The following is a 19,594-nucleotide window of genomic DNA, read 5'->3' as shown; positions in this document are numbered from 1 at the left end:
TAGTAGCTGATATCTGAATGTTCCTTTCATTTTTTCCTTCCTGACTCTAGACTTAGAACAATTCTGTTTCGCAATTTTTTTATTTATACACTCGTCTTTCCGACTTAAAATCTTTCGAGGCAATAACCAGGATTTGGTATCTTCGTATCTTTTTCACTGTCCTCTCAATGTAATTTGCTGGATAAATGCTGAAATGAATTACTGTGAGCTAATTTTTTTTCTGAGATATTGCAAACATCTTATCATATCTCCACATTTAATGCTTTGAGGTCATTAAGTAAACAAGCTTCTATTTCTCCTATAAATTTCAAAACATACCCCCAAACTGTCTACATATTATTTCTAATATTTCTACCAAGAAAAGCCCGTTTGTAAAAATGCAAGGAAAAAAACCAGAATTTCTAAAAAATGAATCTGTTGAGCAGATCACAAGGATCACTAAATATTCATACAGAGAGGGAATAACCCAAAATAATAAGTAAACGATGTATTTTCACAAAATGTCCCCATCTGCCTAAAAAAAATATGAAAAACTTTCTCTGTCCTGACTCCACTCTTCCCTGAACTCAAAAGCAATACAGGCCAGGCGCAGTGGCTCACGCCTGTAATAATAGCACTCTGGGAGGCTGACGCGGGCCGGACTACTCCAGGTCAGAAGTTCAAAACCAGCCTGAGCAACAGCAAGACCCCGTCTCTACTATAAATATAAATTAATTGGCCAACTAATATATATATAGAAAAAATTAGCAGGGCATGGTGGTGCATGCCTGTAGTCCCAGCTACTTGGGAGGCTGAGGCAGGAGGATTGCCTGAGCCCAGGAGTTTGAGGTTGCTGTGAGCTAGGCTGACTCCATGGCACTCACTCTAGCCTGGGCAACAAAGTGAGACTCTGTCTCAAATAAATAAATAAATAAATAAATAAATAAAGCAATACAAAGCTCAAATAGTAATCACAGGCTAGGTTTCCAGCAGTTATGCCCTGGGTGTGGGCTACAGGCAAACTAAGAATAAAGAGAAGGTGAGCCTTGAGGAGGTAAGTAATTAAGCAGAGATTTTATCCATCGTAAAATATGGTTTACTTACACAGAAAGAATTGCAAATGATATAACTATACAAACTTTCTCCAAATTCAGTGATGCAAAAATAACACCTATCCTATGAAAAATTACTCTGAATGCATCTTATTTTAGTTACATTTGTCAATCCATATTTTAGCCTTTAAAAAGACTGCTTAAGATTCTATTCTACAGCACTTCTGTAGAATCTTCTTCTTTTGAAAGCTTAAACAAAATAATTGTGTAGAACAGTCAATACTAGTATATCTCATTCTAACACCAAACATTGAGTAATAAAAAAGAATGATTTTCAAGTAACAATTTTCTTCTACTAAAAACGAACAAAAAAAGCTAAAAGCTATGTGTATGTGTCACTTCAATGTGTTATCGCTTTAGTGATTATATATGCTGTACACATTAATACTATCTAAATTAGGCATCATTTCATTCTCCTAACTGCATTTTAGTAGTACAATGCAGTTTTAATCCTTCATTCTGAAAGAAATCTATTTTGAAGGCCAAAGATCATCCTTTGTTACTAACTTAAAGCAAGCAAAATGAAAAATGTGTCCACTCCAAATATAAAAATTATGGATTTGGCTTTGCTGCAGAATAAAATAAGCTTCTTATTTCACCTGCAATATTAAATTGATTTAGTCTGCTGAAAAACAAGACAGTGAGTTACTGAATCTGTGTTTAATTCAGTGCACTTTATAACATATTTAAGGAATTCAGTTGTATAAAACAGTATCTGAATCTTATCAGATGAAAATATTTTTCCCTTTTAGCAAGCCTCGGGTTGCATGTCTGAGAAAACAAATTAGTCTCCAGTTCTCCTAAGCTTGATAATAGTGCCCCCTAATGGGAATTTGAATATGAGTTTTTGCACTCTTTTTTTTTTTTTTTGAAGCATACATCCTCTAAAATAAGTTATCTCACTTTCAACTGAAAGGTAAATTCTGTAATACAAAAGTTTATCAAGGCTTACACCACTCAAAAGAGAGTTAACACACGTGCAAAAACAAACTGAATTAACAGAGAGAAACAATAGAAAATTCATACCACAACAGTTTATAGGTTTTGAATCATCCTATAATAACATAATCCAAGGTAGCATGATATAAAAAGTTTATTTCATAAAGAAATTATCCTTCTTACTATGTTCCTAGTACTCAGTAAGGGAGCAGTTAATATGTGCTAAATAAAATGTACCACAAAGTAAAAAAACAGGTTCAGAAGATATTCAGCAATGCACAGCTCCTAAAGCTGACACTGCTACCCACATTTTTTGGCCTTATATCATTACCTTTTCACAATGCCTAGTCACAAGTCTGCAACCATGAATTTAATGCCTTTCTTCCCTATTATTAATATATACACAGACAGCTCCCCTAAACATCAATGTGTTTTTTAAAAGGAAAAATGCACTAAAATTAAAGCAAAAATTACCTATTCTGACACTTCCCAACTGTACCTGTGAAACAAACATCCTATAGTATTTAGTATGTTCATTTCAGTGTTCACAATACATTCTAGACTTGGTCAATATTTTTTTTTTTTTAGACTAGTCAAGTGCAGTAGTGAGGAGGGGGGAAAGTAGTAGAACATGGAGTTCAATCTGTAACTGACTGTGAACAATCACGTGAGATAACTCACTACCTTCGGACCAGCCAAGACTTGGTCAATATTAAGGATAGCATCTAGGAAAAAAAATATTGAACAAAAATTATCAAAAATGTATGATGTGCACCAGATATATTCTCCAGCAAACTGGTAATAACTGAGTAGCACCTAAGTGGACACATAGGTACTACAGTAATAGGGTATTGGGCAGGTGGGAGGGGGGAGGGGGGCGGGTATATACATACATAATGAGTGAGATGTGCACCATCTGGGGGATGGTCATGATGGATACTCAGACTTTTGGGGGGAGGGGGGGAAATGGGCATCTATTGAAACCTTAAAATCTGTACCCCCATAATATGCCGAAATAAAAAATAATAATAATAATAATCGACACATAAAAAAAAATTTATGATGAAAAGAAAGAACTACTTCCTTATTCTTTAACTTTACAAGAGAGGGAGAATGATAAGGAGTAAGAAAAAGTTGTATAAGTAACAGATGGTCAAAAGGGCCAGAGAGTAAATATTTCCGGTTGAGGATCCATATGGTCTCTGCCACAACTACTCAACTGTGCCACAGTAGCAAGAATACATATAAACAGTCATGGCAGTGTCCTAATAAAGTTTTATTTACAAAGGCAGGCCAACAGATGATAGTTTGTCAACCTCTGATTTAAAACATTTTAAAACCAAATTTAAAATCTCTTTAAATGAGGCACCAAAACAAAAACTAAAAACACTTGCCTCCCCCTCAAAAACCTAACCAACTCAAAATCATCATTAAAATTATGAAATATTTGGTATTTTACTTGCATGGGGTGGGTGGCAGGGAAAAAAGCTCTTTCCCTGAATAACTAATAGTTTTAGCAGGCATAAAATAACAGAAAAGCAATAAGCAAAACAGTGAACCTTTACCATGATTTAAAATATCAACAGGCCAGGCAGGGTGGCTCACGCCTGTAATCCTAGCATTCAGGGAAACTGAGGTGGGAGGATTGCTTGAGGCCAGGCATTGGAGATCAGCCTAAAGTGAGATCCTGTCTCTACAAAAAATAAAAATAGTCAGCTGTGGTGGCACACACCTGTAATCACACCTATTCAGGAGGCTGAGGCAGGAGGATGGCCTGAGCCCAGGAGTTAGAGGTTGCTGTGAGCGATGATGACGCCACTGCACTCTAGCCTGGACAAAAGAGCAAGACCCTGTCTCCAAAAAAGAAAAAAAAAAAAAATCAGCATACATATATCCATACAATATGGATATATTCTAAGATATATCCATATAATAAGAAATTTTAGCTTTTATCCGCATTTGATAAAAATTTAATAGTGTCTACATTCTAATGTAAAATATACATTAAAATAGAATAAATGGGTTAGGTGACAGAACCTAAAATTCAAACCTACCACATAAAACTTATGAAGAAATACAAGGTACTTTCTCAGATTTTTCACATGTATAAATGACAAATCCCCTAAGTTTCCAAAGGTAAACCAAGAAAAACAAATTTATTTGTTTTATACAAAAAGCAGATTTCAGGTATGAAATAATGATGGCCTACATTCCAATGGCCTACCCTCTAATTTCTGGCATGTACTTCACTAACAGGCTAAGAGCAATACACTGTAGGAAAAAAAAAAAAATCATGGGATTTGGAATCCAGACAGCCACAGGCTTAGATCCCTTTTCTACTAATTCCTAATTAAATGACAATGGATAAGTTATTTATCTCACTAAGCATCAGTTTCTTAACCTGGAAAATGGGACTAATAAAACCTTCACCTGTTCAGAGTAACAATTGATTATAGGAGATTTACATATACTACACAGCACACAATGCCCAATTATTTTTGATTATTTAAGGCTAAACTGAAGTTTCTCCTTATCTCAGGCCTGTTAAAACAGTTTTTTTTGGTTTGTTTTTTTCTGAGACAGAGTCTCACTTTGTTGCCCAGGCTAGAGTGAGTGCTGTGGTGTGAGCCTAGCTCACAGCAACCTCAAACTCCTGGGCTCAAGCAATCCTTCTGCCTCAGCCTCCCGAGTACCTGGGACTACAGGCATGCACCACCATGCCCAGCTAATTTTTTCTATATATATTAATTGGCCAATTAATTTCTTTCTATTTATAGTAGAGACGGGGTCTCGCTGTTGCTCAGGCTCGTTTCGAACTCCTGACCTCGAGCAATCCACCTGCCTCGGCCTCCCAGAGTGCTTTAGGCTTATAGGCGTGAGCCACCGCGCCTGGCAACAGTTTTTAATGAGCTTCTTAAAGTACATGTTAGTGAAGTAACATATTGGTCAATTACTTCAAGCTCATAAAAGAGGTAGCTTCCAATGATGGTGATCTAAAATCAGTAATATAATTTGCTTTGTTCATCTTTCATAATTGCCATGTACATTATTTTTTCATATTCTAAACCAAAAATATTATAAAAAATGAATTACCTGAGAAAAGTGTGACTATATAAACTGTCCTGGAACAGATTCTACTCCCAGTTGTGCCACCGACCCAATAACCAAGCAAGTCACTTGAAGTAAAGCTCTTAAGCTTCTCACTTGTAAACCAAAGAAACTGCATTAACAATTCCTTGTCTTAATGAAATATAGTTAAAGCGCCCTCAAATATGCTTGTGAGTAGGGGAATAGAGATACGCTACCTAATACTGCCAGAATGGACTGCAGAGAAATCTCAACCTTAATTCTATTGGAGGTAATTCAGATGAAACAGAGAGAGCATAGCTAGTTTAAAAGAAAAAAAAAAAGATGCATACTATACAAAGGTTTAAAAAACTGCCAAATATACTAGTACTAGTGCCTAGAACAAAAGTAGCCTTGGCTAGTTTCTAGAGGTATTACTTTCACAAAATATTGATTTGCAGAAAAACAGCTAAGTATTTAACCTCACCAAAAATATCCCTTGTGTCTATTACATATCCAAGGTATTATGAAGATGTGAAGTCAAATAAAATAAATAACATTTTATTCAGTTAAAAGTGATCCAGCCAGGTGCAATGACTCGCCTATAATCCCAATAACTCAGAAGGCTGAAAGAAGGAGGATCCGCTTAAGGCCAGGAGTTCAAGACCCCATCTCTAAAACATAAGAAAAATTAGTGGGGTGTGGTGGCATACACCTGTAGTCCTAGCTACTTGGGAGGCTGAGGCAGGAGGATCTCTGGAGCCCAGGAGTACAAGCGTGCAGTGAGCTATGATTGTACCACTACACTTGAGCCTGGGCAGCAGAGTGAGACCCCATCTCTTAAAAAAAAGGGTGGGTGGGGGGCCAGGCGTGGTGGCTCACGCCTGTAATCCTAGCACTCTGGGAGGCCGACGTGGGCAGATTGTTCAAGGTCAGGACTTCAAAACCAGTCTGAGCAACAGGGAGACCCCGACTCTACTATAAATAGAAAGAAATTAATTGGCCAACTAATATATATACAAAAAATTAGCCGGGCATGGTGGTGCACGCCTGTAGTCCCAGCTACTCGGGAGGGTGAGGCAGAAGGAATGCTTGAGCCCAGGAGTTTGAGGTTGCTGTGAGCTAGGCTGATGCCATGGCACTCACTCTAGCCTGGGCAACAAAGTGAGACTCTGTCTCAAAAAAAAAATTTAAAAAGGCAGGAGGGGGGAAAGCTGAAAGTTATATTGAAAAAGGCAAAAAGAAAATTGAGAAAACAATCCAATTTAAAATAAATATGTAAAATTTATGAATTTGATTGTAAATTTATAATTTACAATCATAAAGAATAAAATACTCAGGAATAAACTTAGCCAAGGAGGTAAAAGATATAAACTGAAACTACAAAGCATAACTGAAAGACATTAAAGACATAAATGGGAAGAAAAGCCCTGTTCACAGATTGGAAGATGACATCTTGTTGTCAAAACTACCCAAAAAGAGACAAAATGCAACACCTATCAAAATCCCAATAACATTTTTCTTAGAAATAGAAAATTGCATCCTAAAATTCCCTATGGAATCTCAAGGGACCCCAAATAGCCAAAATAATCTCAAATGAGAAAAAAATTGAAGGTCTCACACTTTTTGATTTCAAAACATATTACAAAGCTGCAGTAACCCAAAGTAGTGTAGTCCTGGCATAAAGACAGACATATGGACTAATGAAATAGAATGAAGAGCCCAGAAAGAAACCCTAGCATATATGGGGGGGGGTCACGTGATCTTCAACAAGGGTACACAGAGCACTCAATGGGAAAAAATAGTTTCTTCAATAAAAGATGCTAGGAAAACTGGATATCTATACAGTAAAGAATGAAGTTGGACTCTTACCTTTCACTACACAGAGTATAATAATTAATTCAAAATAGATTAAAGACCTGAAACTATAAGACTCAAGAAGAAAACAGAGGGAAAGCTTCATGACATTAGATTTAGCAATGATTCTTGGATATGATACCAAAAGCACAGGCAACAAAAGCAAAAATAGACAAATAGGACTACATCAAATTTAAAAACTCCTGCACAGCAAAGGAAACAATCAACAGGGTGAAAAAGCAAAGTACGAAATGGGAGAAAATACATATTGCAAACCATATTTTCGATAAGGGTTTAATATCCAGAATAAAGAATTCTTTCAACTCAATGGCAAAAACAACAAACAATCCAATTTTAAAATGGGCAAAGGACTTTAACAGACATTTCTTCAAAGACATACAAATTGCTAACAAGCATATTAAAAGATGCTCAACGTCAGTACCCATCAGGAAAGTGCAAATCAAAAACAGAATGGGATATCATCTTACACTTGTTAAAATAGCCATTAGTCAAAAACAAAGAAAACAACAAGTGTTGACAAGGACATTGAGAAACTGGAACCCTTCTGCATGGTTGGTGGGAATCTAAAATGGTGCAGCTGCTATGGAAAATAGTATAGAAGTTCCTCAAAACATTAAAAATAGAATTACCATATGATCCAGCAATACCCCTTCTGAGTAGACTTCCAAAAGAAATTAAAAACAGGATCTTGAAGAGATATTTACACACCCAAGTTCACTGCAGCATTAGTCACAATAACCAAAAGGTAAAAGCAACTTAAATGCCCATCAACAGATGACTGGATAAAGAAATGTGGCATATACATGCAATGGAAATTCAGCCTTACAAAAGACAGAAATCCTGTTATATGTTACAACATGAATGAAGCCTGAGAACATTATGCTAATTAAAATAAGCCAGTCATAAAACAACAAACACTGCATGATTCCACTTTTATGAGGTATCTAAAGTAGTCAAACTCTTAGAAACAGAAAGTATAATATAATGCTATTTGTCAAGGAGTGAAGGAAGGGATTGTTCAATGGATAGAGAGTTTCAGTTTTGTAAGATGAAACAGTTCTAGAGATCTACTGCACAACATGTACACAGTTAACACTTCTGTAGTGTATATTTAAAAATGGTTAAAATGGTCAATTTTACATCATGTGCTTTTTACCACTATAAAAGTTATATAGAAATGAGCCCTGAGAATTAAAACAAGTGAGAAATTATTTTCAACTAGATTTAAAATAAACCTTTTAGAGTTGACCTTGACCTTTGGTGTGAGCTTTTAATTATTAATACTATAGGCCTTTGCTAACAAAGCAATTACATCTGTAGTACAAAAATAAAATGCTTCTGAAATGCTTGAGTACCACCTTCTTTCTGAAACAGAGAGCCAAATTCATCTCTTCCTAAACACCAACTGAGTCAAAATAGGATAGAGGGGAATGGATGTGAGACACAATGATGACCTGTATCCTTCACAATCTGGCAAGCTGGTTTCATACTGGGGAGTCAACATCAGCAAAGTTCCTATCCAAGTTACTACAAATCAGAATCACAAATTCCAAAATAAGTAAAGGCCAAACTAATTAAGTTTATGATATTGTTCACTGTTTCCCAGAACTTGCATACTTTTTCCAAAAACTCAGAAATCAAGTGAATTAGGCTAGCCTGACAGAATTCTAACATCACATTATCAGAAGTCATAATGAGAATTGTAATATCCATTTGTGTACAAAGCAAAGACACACTTGAAATGAATTCACTTACCTTCATCAAAATCTGCATCATCCTCTGTGTGTTGGGGGAAAGGAAAGCAGTTGGTAATTTCAAGCCGATCTTCTACAACCAGGCCCAAAAGCACTCCTTGAACAACCTCAGTTCCTTGTCCTTCTTCTTGATAATGCTTGATTATCTTTAATACTACCTAAAGAAAACACAGAAGGGAGCTTAAAAGCCATGCTACTTTGTATTTCCTTTATTTCTACGAAAAAACAAACTGTAGTAGTAGGTTTTCATAAACCATACAATTATGTGATTGAACTGAACAAATACCTGACAAATCATTTCCTTTACCCTTACATAAATAAAGCTCACATAATCTAAATGTATGTCAGAATTCCAGAAGTTTGAATACATGTCAAAAATGTCCATGTACAGCACTTATGCTATCAAGTTAATGCTCCCCCAAAGTCTGGTGTCTAAGAGTTTCTTCAGCCAAATCAAACAACACTCCCTTAAACTGAGGCTATTATTGAGGAAGTCATCCTGTTAAAAAGAAGATAACTTCCTGAAGTAGATGAGAAATCCATCAATAGACAGAGAGAAAGATCTCAATTATTTAGACACCTAAAAGCAAACTCTTCCACAAATACTCATTTTTGCCTTTCTCAACAAACCATCCCATTAGAGAATGCAACGATAGACACATGTCCAACAAGAATCTGGTTAGTAACAGAAGACATAAAGAGAACCTAGTTTCCAGCACTAGTTTTCCTCAACCAAAAGGACACACTAAATAACCTCTAATGGAATAAGCAGCTCTTGAATTCTCTCTCCTTTAATATTCTCATAATCATAAAGGAGGTAACACTGTGTATGGTTGAATAATTAATAATTTAAAAATTCACAGTAATAATCATTAATAATTCCTACAACACAAAAATGCTAATATATGTAAAGTGCTTTGAATAGTGCTCAGCACATAGTTTTTATTAATAGCAGTCATATTAACATTTAATATAATTTAGTAATATTTAATATAAGCCTGAAGACCTAAAAGGCAACACAATCTAAAATATAATGAAAGTTCTCAGAGGGAAAATAAGTCTAACAAAAAAATGACAATTTATTAGTACTTCATTAAATGGTTTTTCATTTAAAACAAATATATGATTGATAGAAATAGTAATTAATTATGGGTTAATAACAGGGAATACTTATTGAACATTTTATGCCAGGCAATAATCTAATTATTCACATGTATTACACAATCGTGTAATTCTCACAAAAACCTTAGGAAAAAAGATTATATTCATTTTATAGATAAGAAAACTGAGGCAGAGGGAAATTAATGGCTATAGGTCACATATCTAGGAAGTAGAGCCAAGATTTAAACCTAAAGTCCAATCCTTGTGTATGCACTTTAATAACAAGATGATTTTCATATCAGCAACTCGATAACTAAATTAGTAACAGACATGCAGCAAAGACTTTGTGATGAATAGACCCCAAAAAACTTTACACCCAAAAGATACAGAACTCCAAAGGATAGTGAGCAGTAAGCAGGTTAAAATACCTCAGCATGGAAGAACACCAACTGATAAGACTGACAGATCTTCAATACTGAGAAATGAAGGTGCACAAACCTTACACATTTCTGCACAAAAGACCTCTTCACTTCTCGACAGGCACAAACATGGACTTAAAGAATCATGCAAGCATGGGTCTGAGTTACAGCCCCACCATTTTCCCAAGCTGTGACCTTGGGAAAGCTACTTAATCTTCCTAAACCTAACATTCTAATTGGCAAAACAGCTATTCCATAACATTATTGATACTATTAAAAATGACAAAGTATAGAGAATACTTCACAAAGTCTGCAACATAAGTGCTCAATAAATGACCATTATTGCTTTTTGTCAATAAAAAGAATTATTTAATGCCCATTCAACATATCTTTCTGCCAAGAACAATTATTTTTACACTTAAAAAATAGAACAAAATGGTTTGACTAAGAAGGCATAAACCAGCGAGGTGCAGTGGCTTACGTCTATAATCCTAGCCCTCTGGGAGGCTGAGGCAGGTGGATCACTCAAGGTCAGGAGTTCAAAACCAGCCTGAGCAAGAGCGAGACCCCGTCTCTACTACAAAAGAAAGAAATTAATTGGCCAATTAAAAATATATAGAAAAATTAGCCGGGCATGGTGACGCATGCCTGTAGTCCCAGCTACTTGGGAGGCTCTGGCAGAAGGATTGCTTGAGCCCAGGAGTTGGAGGTTGCTGTGAGCTAGGCTGATGCCATGGCATTCTAGCCTGGGCAACAGAGTGAGACTCCGTCTCTGAAAAAAAAAAAGAAGGGATAACCCAATGAAGGAACTAGGTTGCCTAGGTTCCTGTATAATTAACCCTATTAATGAGATCACTAAAAGACTGTTAAAATCAAAGTAAATGAAAGATGCTAAAAGACATATGAGCTTAACGTAGATCTTTGGACCAATTCTAGAATTGATTACCATACAGCTGAATTCTTACAGTGCAAAAAGTAATACTGATGACTAGAGCATAGTTTCAAAAGAAGCCAAGTGAAAATAACCTCATTTTCTGTTACAAACAAAATAGCAATAAAAAATTATAAATGTATTTTAAAACAGGTCATCACAGTTCAAAATATCTTACACTGAAAAATGGTTTAACTCTAACAAAAGTGAATTCTAAAAGGATTAGTGAGAACCAAACAGTACATCAGGCTTGATATGCTTTGTGCCTTGATCACTAAAAGCCGCACTAACAGAAAACTCTCAGTAGTTGTAAAAACACAATGCAGCTTTTCATCTTTAGCAACACTATTCTTACAAGCCACAAGATGGGAATGTTCCCCCACAAAAGTCCTGCTTCAGTCACGCTCATAAATGCCATTTTCACTCCCTCCAACCAACCATATGCCTCTGTCCAGAAAATAGTGCTGATATATTATTTTTTTTAATTAAGTCTGTTTAGAGATGTTATGCTCCCTGATCTTACTTTTAAAAACAGATATATGGAAAGCTTAACAGTTCTCCAAAACAAAAACATACTCCCACATTATATTTTGTTTATACATATCACAAATGACCCCACATACTCAGAAACCCTGTATCACTTGTTCTCGGCTTAGCAAAATGACCTGAGGAGCTTTTCTAGATAAATGAAGAGGGGTCCTCATCCTGGCTACAAATTACAGCTATATGGGGAGCTTTAAAATACAATCATGCCTGAACCCACCCTTGAAATTTAGACTTGATTGATCTGGGCTGGGTCCCCATACTGGGTTTTTTTTGTTTTTAGGTTCTCCAGGTGATTCTAACATCCTACTCCATTATAACTTTTAATGAAGTAGTATGGCCCAGCTTTCCTGTCTTTGTTTTTTTTTTTTTTTTTTGAGACAGAGTCTCGCTTTGTTGCCTAGGCTAGAGTGAGTGCCATGGCGTCAGCCTAGCTCACAGCAACCTCAAACACCTGGGCTCAAGCAATCCTGCTGCCTCAGCCTCCCAAGTAGCTGGGACTACAGCCATGTGCCACCATGCCTGGCTAATTTTTTGTATATATATTAGTTGGCCAATTAGTTTCTTTCTATTTATAGTAGAGACGGGGTCTCGCTCTTGCTCAGGCTGGTTTCAAACTCCTGACCTCGAGCAATCCGCCTGCCTCGGCCTCCCAGAGAGCTAGGATTACAGGCCTGAGCCACCTCGGCCCGGCCTCCTGTCTTTGTTTTGTTGTAACTTCTCAGGTGATTGCAATGCACATTGCTGCTTAAACAAGTTTCCTTTGCTTTGCTTTAAGACTCTCTGTCTTGCTAAAAAGTGAAACCACTGAGAAATACAGATCCAAAAAAGGGTATTTTGTTTATAAAAACATAAACATCAGCCAGGCGTGGTGGGTCACGCCTGTAATCCTAGCACTCTGGGAGGCCAAGGCGGGTGGATCACTCAAGGTCAGGAGTTCAAAACCAGCCTGAGCAAGAGCAAGACCCCGTCTCTACTATAAACAGAAAGAAATAATTGGCCAACTAAGAATATATAGAAAAACTTAGCCGGGCATGGTGGCGCATGCCTGTAGTCCCAGCTACTTGGGAGGCTGAGGCAGAAGGATTGCTTCAGTCCAGAAGTTTGAGGTTGCTGTGAGCCAGGCTGACACCATGGCACTCTAGCCTGGGCAACAGAGTGAGACTTTGTCTCAAAAAAAAAAAACATAAACATCACCCCTAATAAGAGCAATTTAAGCCCTTCTTGGAAGAATCTATACAGTACAGAAATGAGAGGAAAGGTTAACACCATCTCAGAAACATTCAAGTTTTTTGTAGCAAGTGAGACTTATGCCTTATGGCTTGACCCCATATCTAAGACTGTGCTTGACTAGGTTTCTTTATCCTATAAATTAGTGGATAAATGATGATTCTTCTATAAATTATGCTTCAAGGGATGAAAGCACTGGCTAGCAGAAACCTAAATTACCAAATTCATCTACACACTTCTGAAACTTTGTCACATTCTGGGTCTAAATGCTTAGTCTACTTGATGTGCTCTGCAAAGTATTGTATTAGGAATAAGTCAGTTGTCTCTAGAACCATCTTCCAGATTTTTTAGGTTTTGCACAATCTCAAGTTGGGCAGATCTCAGTAAGGAATCCCAACCTGCAAGATAGTAAACATGCCCTGTCTGCTAAAAAAAAAGGGTAATACTTTTTTTCTACTGCTCCTTATTATTCAGTGCAAACTATTTGAAAAAGTAAAGCAGACTATTGTGTAATCAATCTCTAATGAAAACAATAGTATATTTTAAAGTGCCTGGTTTAAAAAAAAAAGAAAGAAAATCTAACTGTGCCCAAAAATCTAAAAGCAACAAAGGATTTAACTTCTAAGACAGAAGTATTCTCAATAGTATAAAATGTAAACACCAATATAAAATATCAAAATAAATTAATTACACTAGAAGTCAATAAACCTAAAATTTGAAAGAGTTAAAAATGATGGGTAAAACCATCCATCCTTCCTAAAAGGAAAGATTTAACAGGATTTCTAAGACCTATCAAAATCATATCAAAAACTTTCAATTCCACACAAGGGAACACTTTAAATCTGACCAAAGATTACACTTTTTGATGAACTAGAAGAATTTTCTATCAAATATGTCTGCAAAGACCAGTAACTACAGAAAGATTTGCAATCTTTTTGCACAGAATCGCCAAGCTTCTATTATTTTTATTTCTTTCATTCACTCACTCAGATATTTATTGACTGGCTTCTACAGATCAGTCATCTCTGGCAGATCCTGGGACTATAAAACAAAATCAAACACATAAGGTCTTTACTTTCATGGGGCACACAGTTTTAAAACCGCAAGTCTCAAACAAACTTGTTCTCTTTATTCTCACACAGTACTTCTGACACCAGATGTGTGGGTTTTTTCCATACCATACAGTTCTTCAATTCTCCAAACACCAGCTGGGTGTCTTACGATTTTAATTCAACTCTGAACACTATCGACCTGGAGTTACTGTCAGATTCCAAAAGTTAAGGGCATGTCCCCACAAGACTGCCCCACTTCAGTTGCCAATCACAAACCCTGTACTTCTGACCAACCAGCAAATCAGGGGCTCCCTCAACATCCTCCTCAGGTTCGATAATTTGCTAGAATGACTCACAAACTCAGGAAAACACTACTTACAAATTATAAATTTACAAAAGATAAATAATACATATAGGCTGTAGATGAAGAAATGTATTGGGGATAAGGGGTAGGAAGCAGACTTTCTCTGGGCCCACAACCCTTCCAGACCCTCCAAGTATTCAGAAACCCAAAAGCTCATCAAATCTTGTTCCTTAAGAGTTTTTATGGCACTTAATAGAGTTTAACTTCTAGCCCACTTTTCAGAGGTCAGTGGAGCTGAAAGTCCAAACCATCCAATCACTTGTTCTTTCTGGTAACCAGCCTCATCCTGAGGCATTCTAGAGGCCAGATACTAAGTCACCTCATTAGCATAAAGTCAGGTGTGCTCAAAGGGGAAGAATTATGAATAACAAATCACATGCCTATAACTCAGGAAGTTCTAAGGGTTTCAGGAGTACTGTGACAGCAACCAGGAGCAAAGACCAAATATATTTCATATTATACCACAAGGACCTTAAAAATTAGAAATTCCTAAAAATTATGAGAGCCCCCCAAAGAACTTTTATATTGATATTTGCATATCAGAAATTCAAACCAAGAAATGTTTGAAATATTTACCTTAAAAATAAACACATTATATACTAATATAAACTACATGTTTACAAATAGCTATTTTCTAAAACAAAAAAATTTTATCAGGATACAAGAATGACACTGTTTTACATTTTTGTAAAAATTTACATTCTCAAAAAAAATCTTAACCAGGATAGAAGAAATCACATTTTTTACTTTTTTTAAAAAATGTTTTAATTTTTTTAAAGACCAATCAAGTGTAGTGAGAAGGGGTAAAGAGTAGAACAAGGAGTTCAATCTATAACTCACTGAACAATCAACTGAGATAACTCACTACCTCCAGACCAGCCTGTTTTTCATTTTTGTAAATCTTTTTAATATCTGGGTTAATAGGAAACAGTTGGATTATCATGTCTGTTTTTACATTAAATCTTTTCTGATATCACATATCATGTAGCATCTGGAAACCTCCAGGAAGCACTTGTGAAAGAATGAGAGTAAAAATGGCAAATTATGTATTGGTATGAAAATACTTTTGACCTTAGAGGCTCTCTAGAAGGGTGTCCAAGATCCTCACACTTTAAGAACTGCTATTCTAGAATGACAATGAGGAAAAGTAATGTGATTACAGAAATTATAGACAGTGCTATGAAGAAGAGTGGGAATGTAATGAGAGGGGACAGGGAGGTAGCTTTAATGTGGAAGAGGCAGGGAAGGCCTCTCAGAGGGAGTACCTGAGCAGAAAACTGAATCACAAGCCATCAGCTCTATGAAGATGTGGATGAAGAAAATATTCAACAACTATGGATTTTTAATCAAATAAAGATGCTAATAATTTTATAAAGTACTCAAGTTGTATTTTAGGGGAACAAAAGCCCTAGAGATGGATGAGGGTCAGGGTGGGAGTGGTATAGATTCCTGTTTTTACTGAAAACACTGGTAGATAAATAATAGGCCCAACTACTGGCAGAAATGGTTATATATTAAAGGTCAATATTTACCTGGTAAAGATAAGTCTATCAAGTTAACACCCCAAATTCCTCTGATAAATGTCACAACTCTAAAAAACTTCAGAGGGTAAAAAGGAAATTATTTAAGGAACATATTTGGGTCTTTTAGGCTTTACAAGTTAATGCAACAATGTCCAAAGTATAACAGACCTAAATATAATCCACAAGAGTTAGGAGCTAAGTTATAACCCAATTTCTGTCCCTGGATCAGGAGATGGGGTCTTAAAGAGTCAGTAAAGTAGAAACTAAGACCTTTCTAAAAAGCTTGTACTTATGAATTACTAGTATAAAGGCAGAAGACAGTAATTACAATATCTTACCACATAAACTTACCATATGATTCAAATATCTACTCCTAGAAATCTATCCAACAGAAATAAACATATATCCACACAAAGGCGTGTTCAAAAATGTTCATAGTAGCATTATTCATAATAGACAAAATCCAGAAACAACCCAAAGGTTCACCAAAGGCAGACAGAAAAACAATTGCAATACAGGTTGAGTATTCCTTATCTGAAATGCTTGGGACCAGAAGTGTTTCAGATATCAGACTTTTTTGGATTTTGGATTATTTGCATTTCCAACAGTATCTTTTACATCACAGAACAAAGAATAAGCAAAACACCAGTGCGTAGTGCATATAGATCTTGGCCCCATGTGGATCCTTGAGGAGAATCTGCCATTGGCACGTGCGGCTCACACATGTGCCATTTTATTACCCTCCGTGGGCATGCTTATGTGAGGAATCCTAGCATGAATTTAAAAATAAATCGCAGGTGAAGGGAGCTGGGAGGGTTTTTTTCCTTCTGGGACAATCAACAAACTGTGTTGTGTGCCTGCATTTTGACTGTGACCCATCACATGAGGTCGGAGTGTGGAATTTTTCACTTGTGGCACCATGTTGGCACTTAAAAAGTTTCAAATTTGGAGCATTTAAGATTTTGAATTTTCCAATTAGGGATGCTCAACCTGTATATCCATTCTATAGACTATTACTCAACAATAAAAAGGAACAAAATAGCAATACACAGGAGAGAAAGGAATCTCAAAAACATGCACAGTGGAAGAAGTCAAAGTGCTGTGCACAATATATGATTTCATTTATATGAAATTCTAAGAAAGACAAAATAATAATTGTCGCCTGGGGCCAAGGTGAGGAGGAGGATATTGACTGCAGAAGGGCAACAGGAAACTCTCCAAGGTAATGGAACTCTTCTATTAATACATCTTGATTGTGGTATCATGTTTCCCCTAAAATAAGACAGGGTCATATATTTATTTTTCCTCAAGAAGACACCCGAAGGTTTATTTTCAGGGGATGTGTTATTTTTTTTTAAGTATGGTACAACAATCTACACTTATTCAAATACAGTTAAGTCGTCTTCTTCTGGAACATCATCATAACTCTCCAAACCCCAAATTCCATCCTGAATTTCTTGTGACTCTATTTCCTTTAGAACCACTGGCCCCAATCCCTCATGTTAAGCAATAGAGCTCTCATGAGGCAGATGAGAAGGGCTGCTCGTCTTTTTTACCACTCCACCACAAAATGCATGGGTTGTGCCTATATGCTACGTAAACACGCCCATCACTGGGTCTTATTTTTGAGGTAGGATTTACATTGTGCAAATGCTAGAAATCCTGCTAGGGCTTATTTTATGGGTAGGTCTTATTTTCAGGTAAACATGGTAGCAGTTATACATTTGGGTTTTTTTTCACCTGAAGGTGTGTGTGTGTGTGTGTGTGTGTGTGTGTACTATACACATAAATATATATGTTTTTATTTCAGAATATTACAGGGGAACAAATGTTTAGGTTACATATATTGCCTTTGCCCCACCCGAATCAGAGCTACAAGCCATGCCCATCTCCCAGATGGTATGCATTGCACCCAGCAGGTGTGAATATATCCATCCCCCCTCCCCACTCCCACCAGCCCAAACCTGATGAATATTGTGACCATGTGAGCACATTAATTGATCAATTAATACCAATTTGATCGTGAGTACATGTGGTGCTTGTTTTTCCATTCTTGTGATAATTCACTTAGCAGAATGGGTTCCAGCTCTATACAGGATAATACAAAAGGTGCTAGATCACCATTGTGTTGTAGGGCTGGGTAGAAGTCCATGGTACACATACACCACATTTTATTAATCCACTCATGTATGGATGGGCACTTGGGCTGTTTCCATATCTTTTGCATTTGTGAACTGTGCTGCTATAAACATTCTAGTGCAGATGTCTTTTTTATAGAATGTCTTTTCTTTCTTCGCACAGATGCCCAGTAATGGGATTGCTGGATCCAATGGTTCTACTTTCAGCTCTTTCAGGTACTTCCATATTATTTTTATACATTTGTTTATAAAGTTCAAATTACCCATTTAAAATGAGTGGATTTTATTGTATATAAATAACAACTTTAAAAAACTCAACACTTTTAAAAGTCTGATGAAGAAAAAATCCATATATGCACTGACTCTCAATCTTACTCTCAACTTCAGAGTTTGAAGATTCCCTGAAATGCTATATGGTCCAAGGAGCTAACATAAGGACCATGAATATATCCCTACATTATGTATAATATATATATATATATAAACTCAAGTTTATAATAAGCATAGGTCATCAAGAATATATTAAATGTATTATTTTAGAAGACAAATTATAATACTTAGAATTTTTCTGTTACCATAAAGTATTTCGGAAATTTTTTCTCTTTTTATTTTATTTTATTTTTTTTTTTGAGACAGAGTCTCGCTTTCTTGCCTAGGCTAGAGTGAGTGCCGTGGCGTCAGCCTAGTTCACAGCAACCTCAAACTCCTAGGCTCAAGCAATCCTACTGCCTCAGCCTCCCGAGTTGCTGGGACTACAGGCATGCGCCACCATGCCCAGCTAATTTTATATATATATAAATATATATATACATATATATATATATATATGTTAGTTGGCCAATTAATTTCTTTCTATTTTTATAGTAGAGACAGGGTCTCGCTCAGGCTGGTTTTGAACTCCTGACCTTGAGCAATCCGCCCGCCTTGGCCTCCCAGAGTGCTAGGATTACAAGCGTGAGCCAACACGCCCAGCCCCATCTCAGCCTCTTGAGCAGCTAGGACTACAGGTACATGCCACCACATCCAGCTAGTTTTTTTTATTTTTTATAGAGATGGGGTCTTGCTATAGTGTCAGGGTGGTCTCAAACTTCTGGCTTAACATGATCCTCGCAAAGTGCAAGGATTGTAAATGTTAGCCAATGTACCCAGCCCAGTATTTTGGAATTTAATGAGATTGTTTAGGCAATTAACAGACAATTTCAGTTTCTAGAAAAATCTGATTACATAAAACAAATTCATCAAAGAAAGAAGATTAAATATTAAAATACTTACCTCCCCTACCACAAAAGACATGATTTAAAAAAGAAAAATCTATGCTACCCAAAACTTTATGTCAAAAAGCATGTTTTTCAAAGTGTACATATAAGCCCTAAAAGCAAGTATTCAAACCTGAACGCCATTGATGAGCCTAAAGAGATTTATGAATTTCTCAAAATCATCACCAATACTTTGTGTCTATGCACCTAAAGGCATTTTTCGGAAAAAAATAAAACATATTTGGCATTCACCCAATTCCCAAAGAGGTCATGATGCCCAAGAAGTTAGAAAGTTTTAAAAATTAATAG

At 36.3% G+C, this 19,594-nt stretch overlaps 1 protein-coding gene across 1 annotated transcript in view; it reads right to left on the bottom strand.

Annotated features, from left to right (window-relative positions):
* EIF3H (eukaryotic translation initiation factor 3 subunit H) overlaps positions 1-19,594 on the bottom strand; it is a 104,539-nt gene that overhangs the window by 60,194 nt on the left and 24,751 nt on the right. Inside the window, exon 2 of the mRNA XM_012751133.3 lies at positions 8,730-8,886. Within this exon, the coding sequence (XP_012606587.1) occupies positions 8,730-8,886 (157 nt within the window). The remainder of the gene's footprint in view (positions 1-8,729; positions 8,887-19,594) is intronic.

This window comes from Microcebus murinus, chromosome 7 (genome assembly GCF_040939455.1).
Source record: "Microcebus murinus isolate Inina chromosome 7, M.murinus_Inina_mat1.0, whole genome shotgun sequence".
NCBI lineage: Eukaryota > Metazoa > Chordata > Mammalia > Primates > Cheirogaleidae > Microcebus > Microcebus murinus.
Note: the sequence above shows the minus strand (reverse complement) of the source record. Positions and strands in the feature narration are given on the sequence as shown.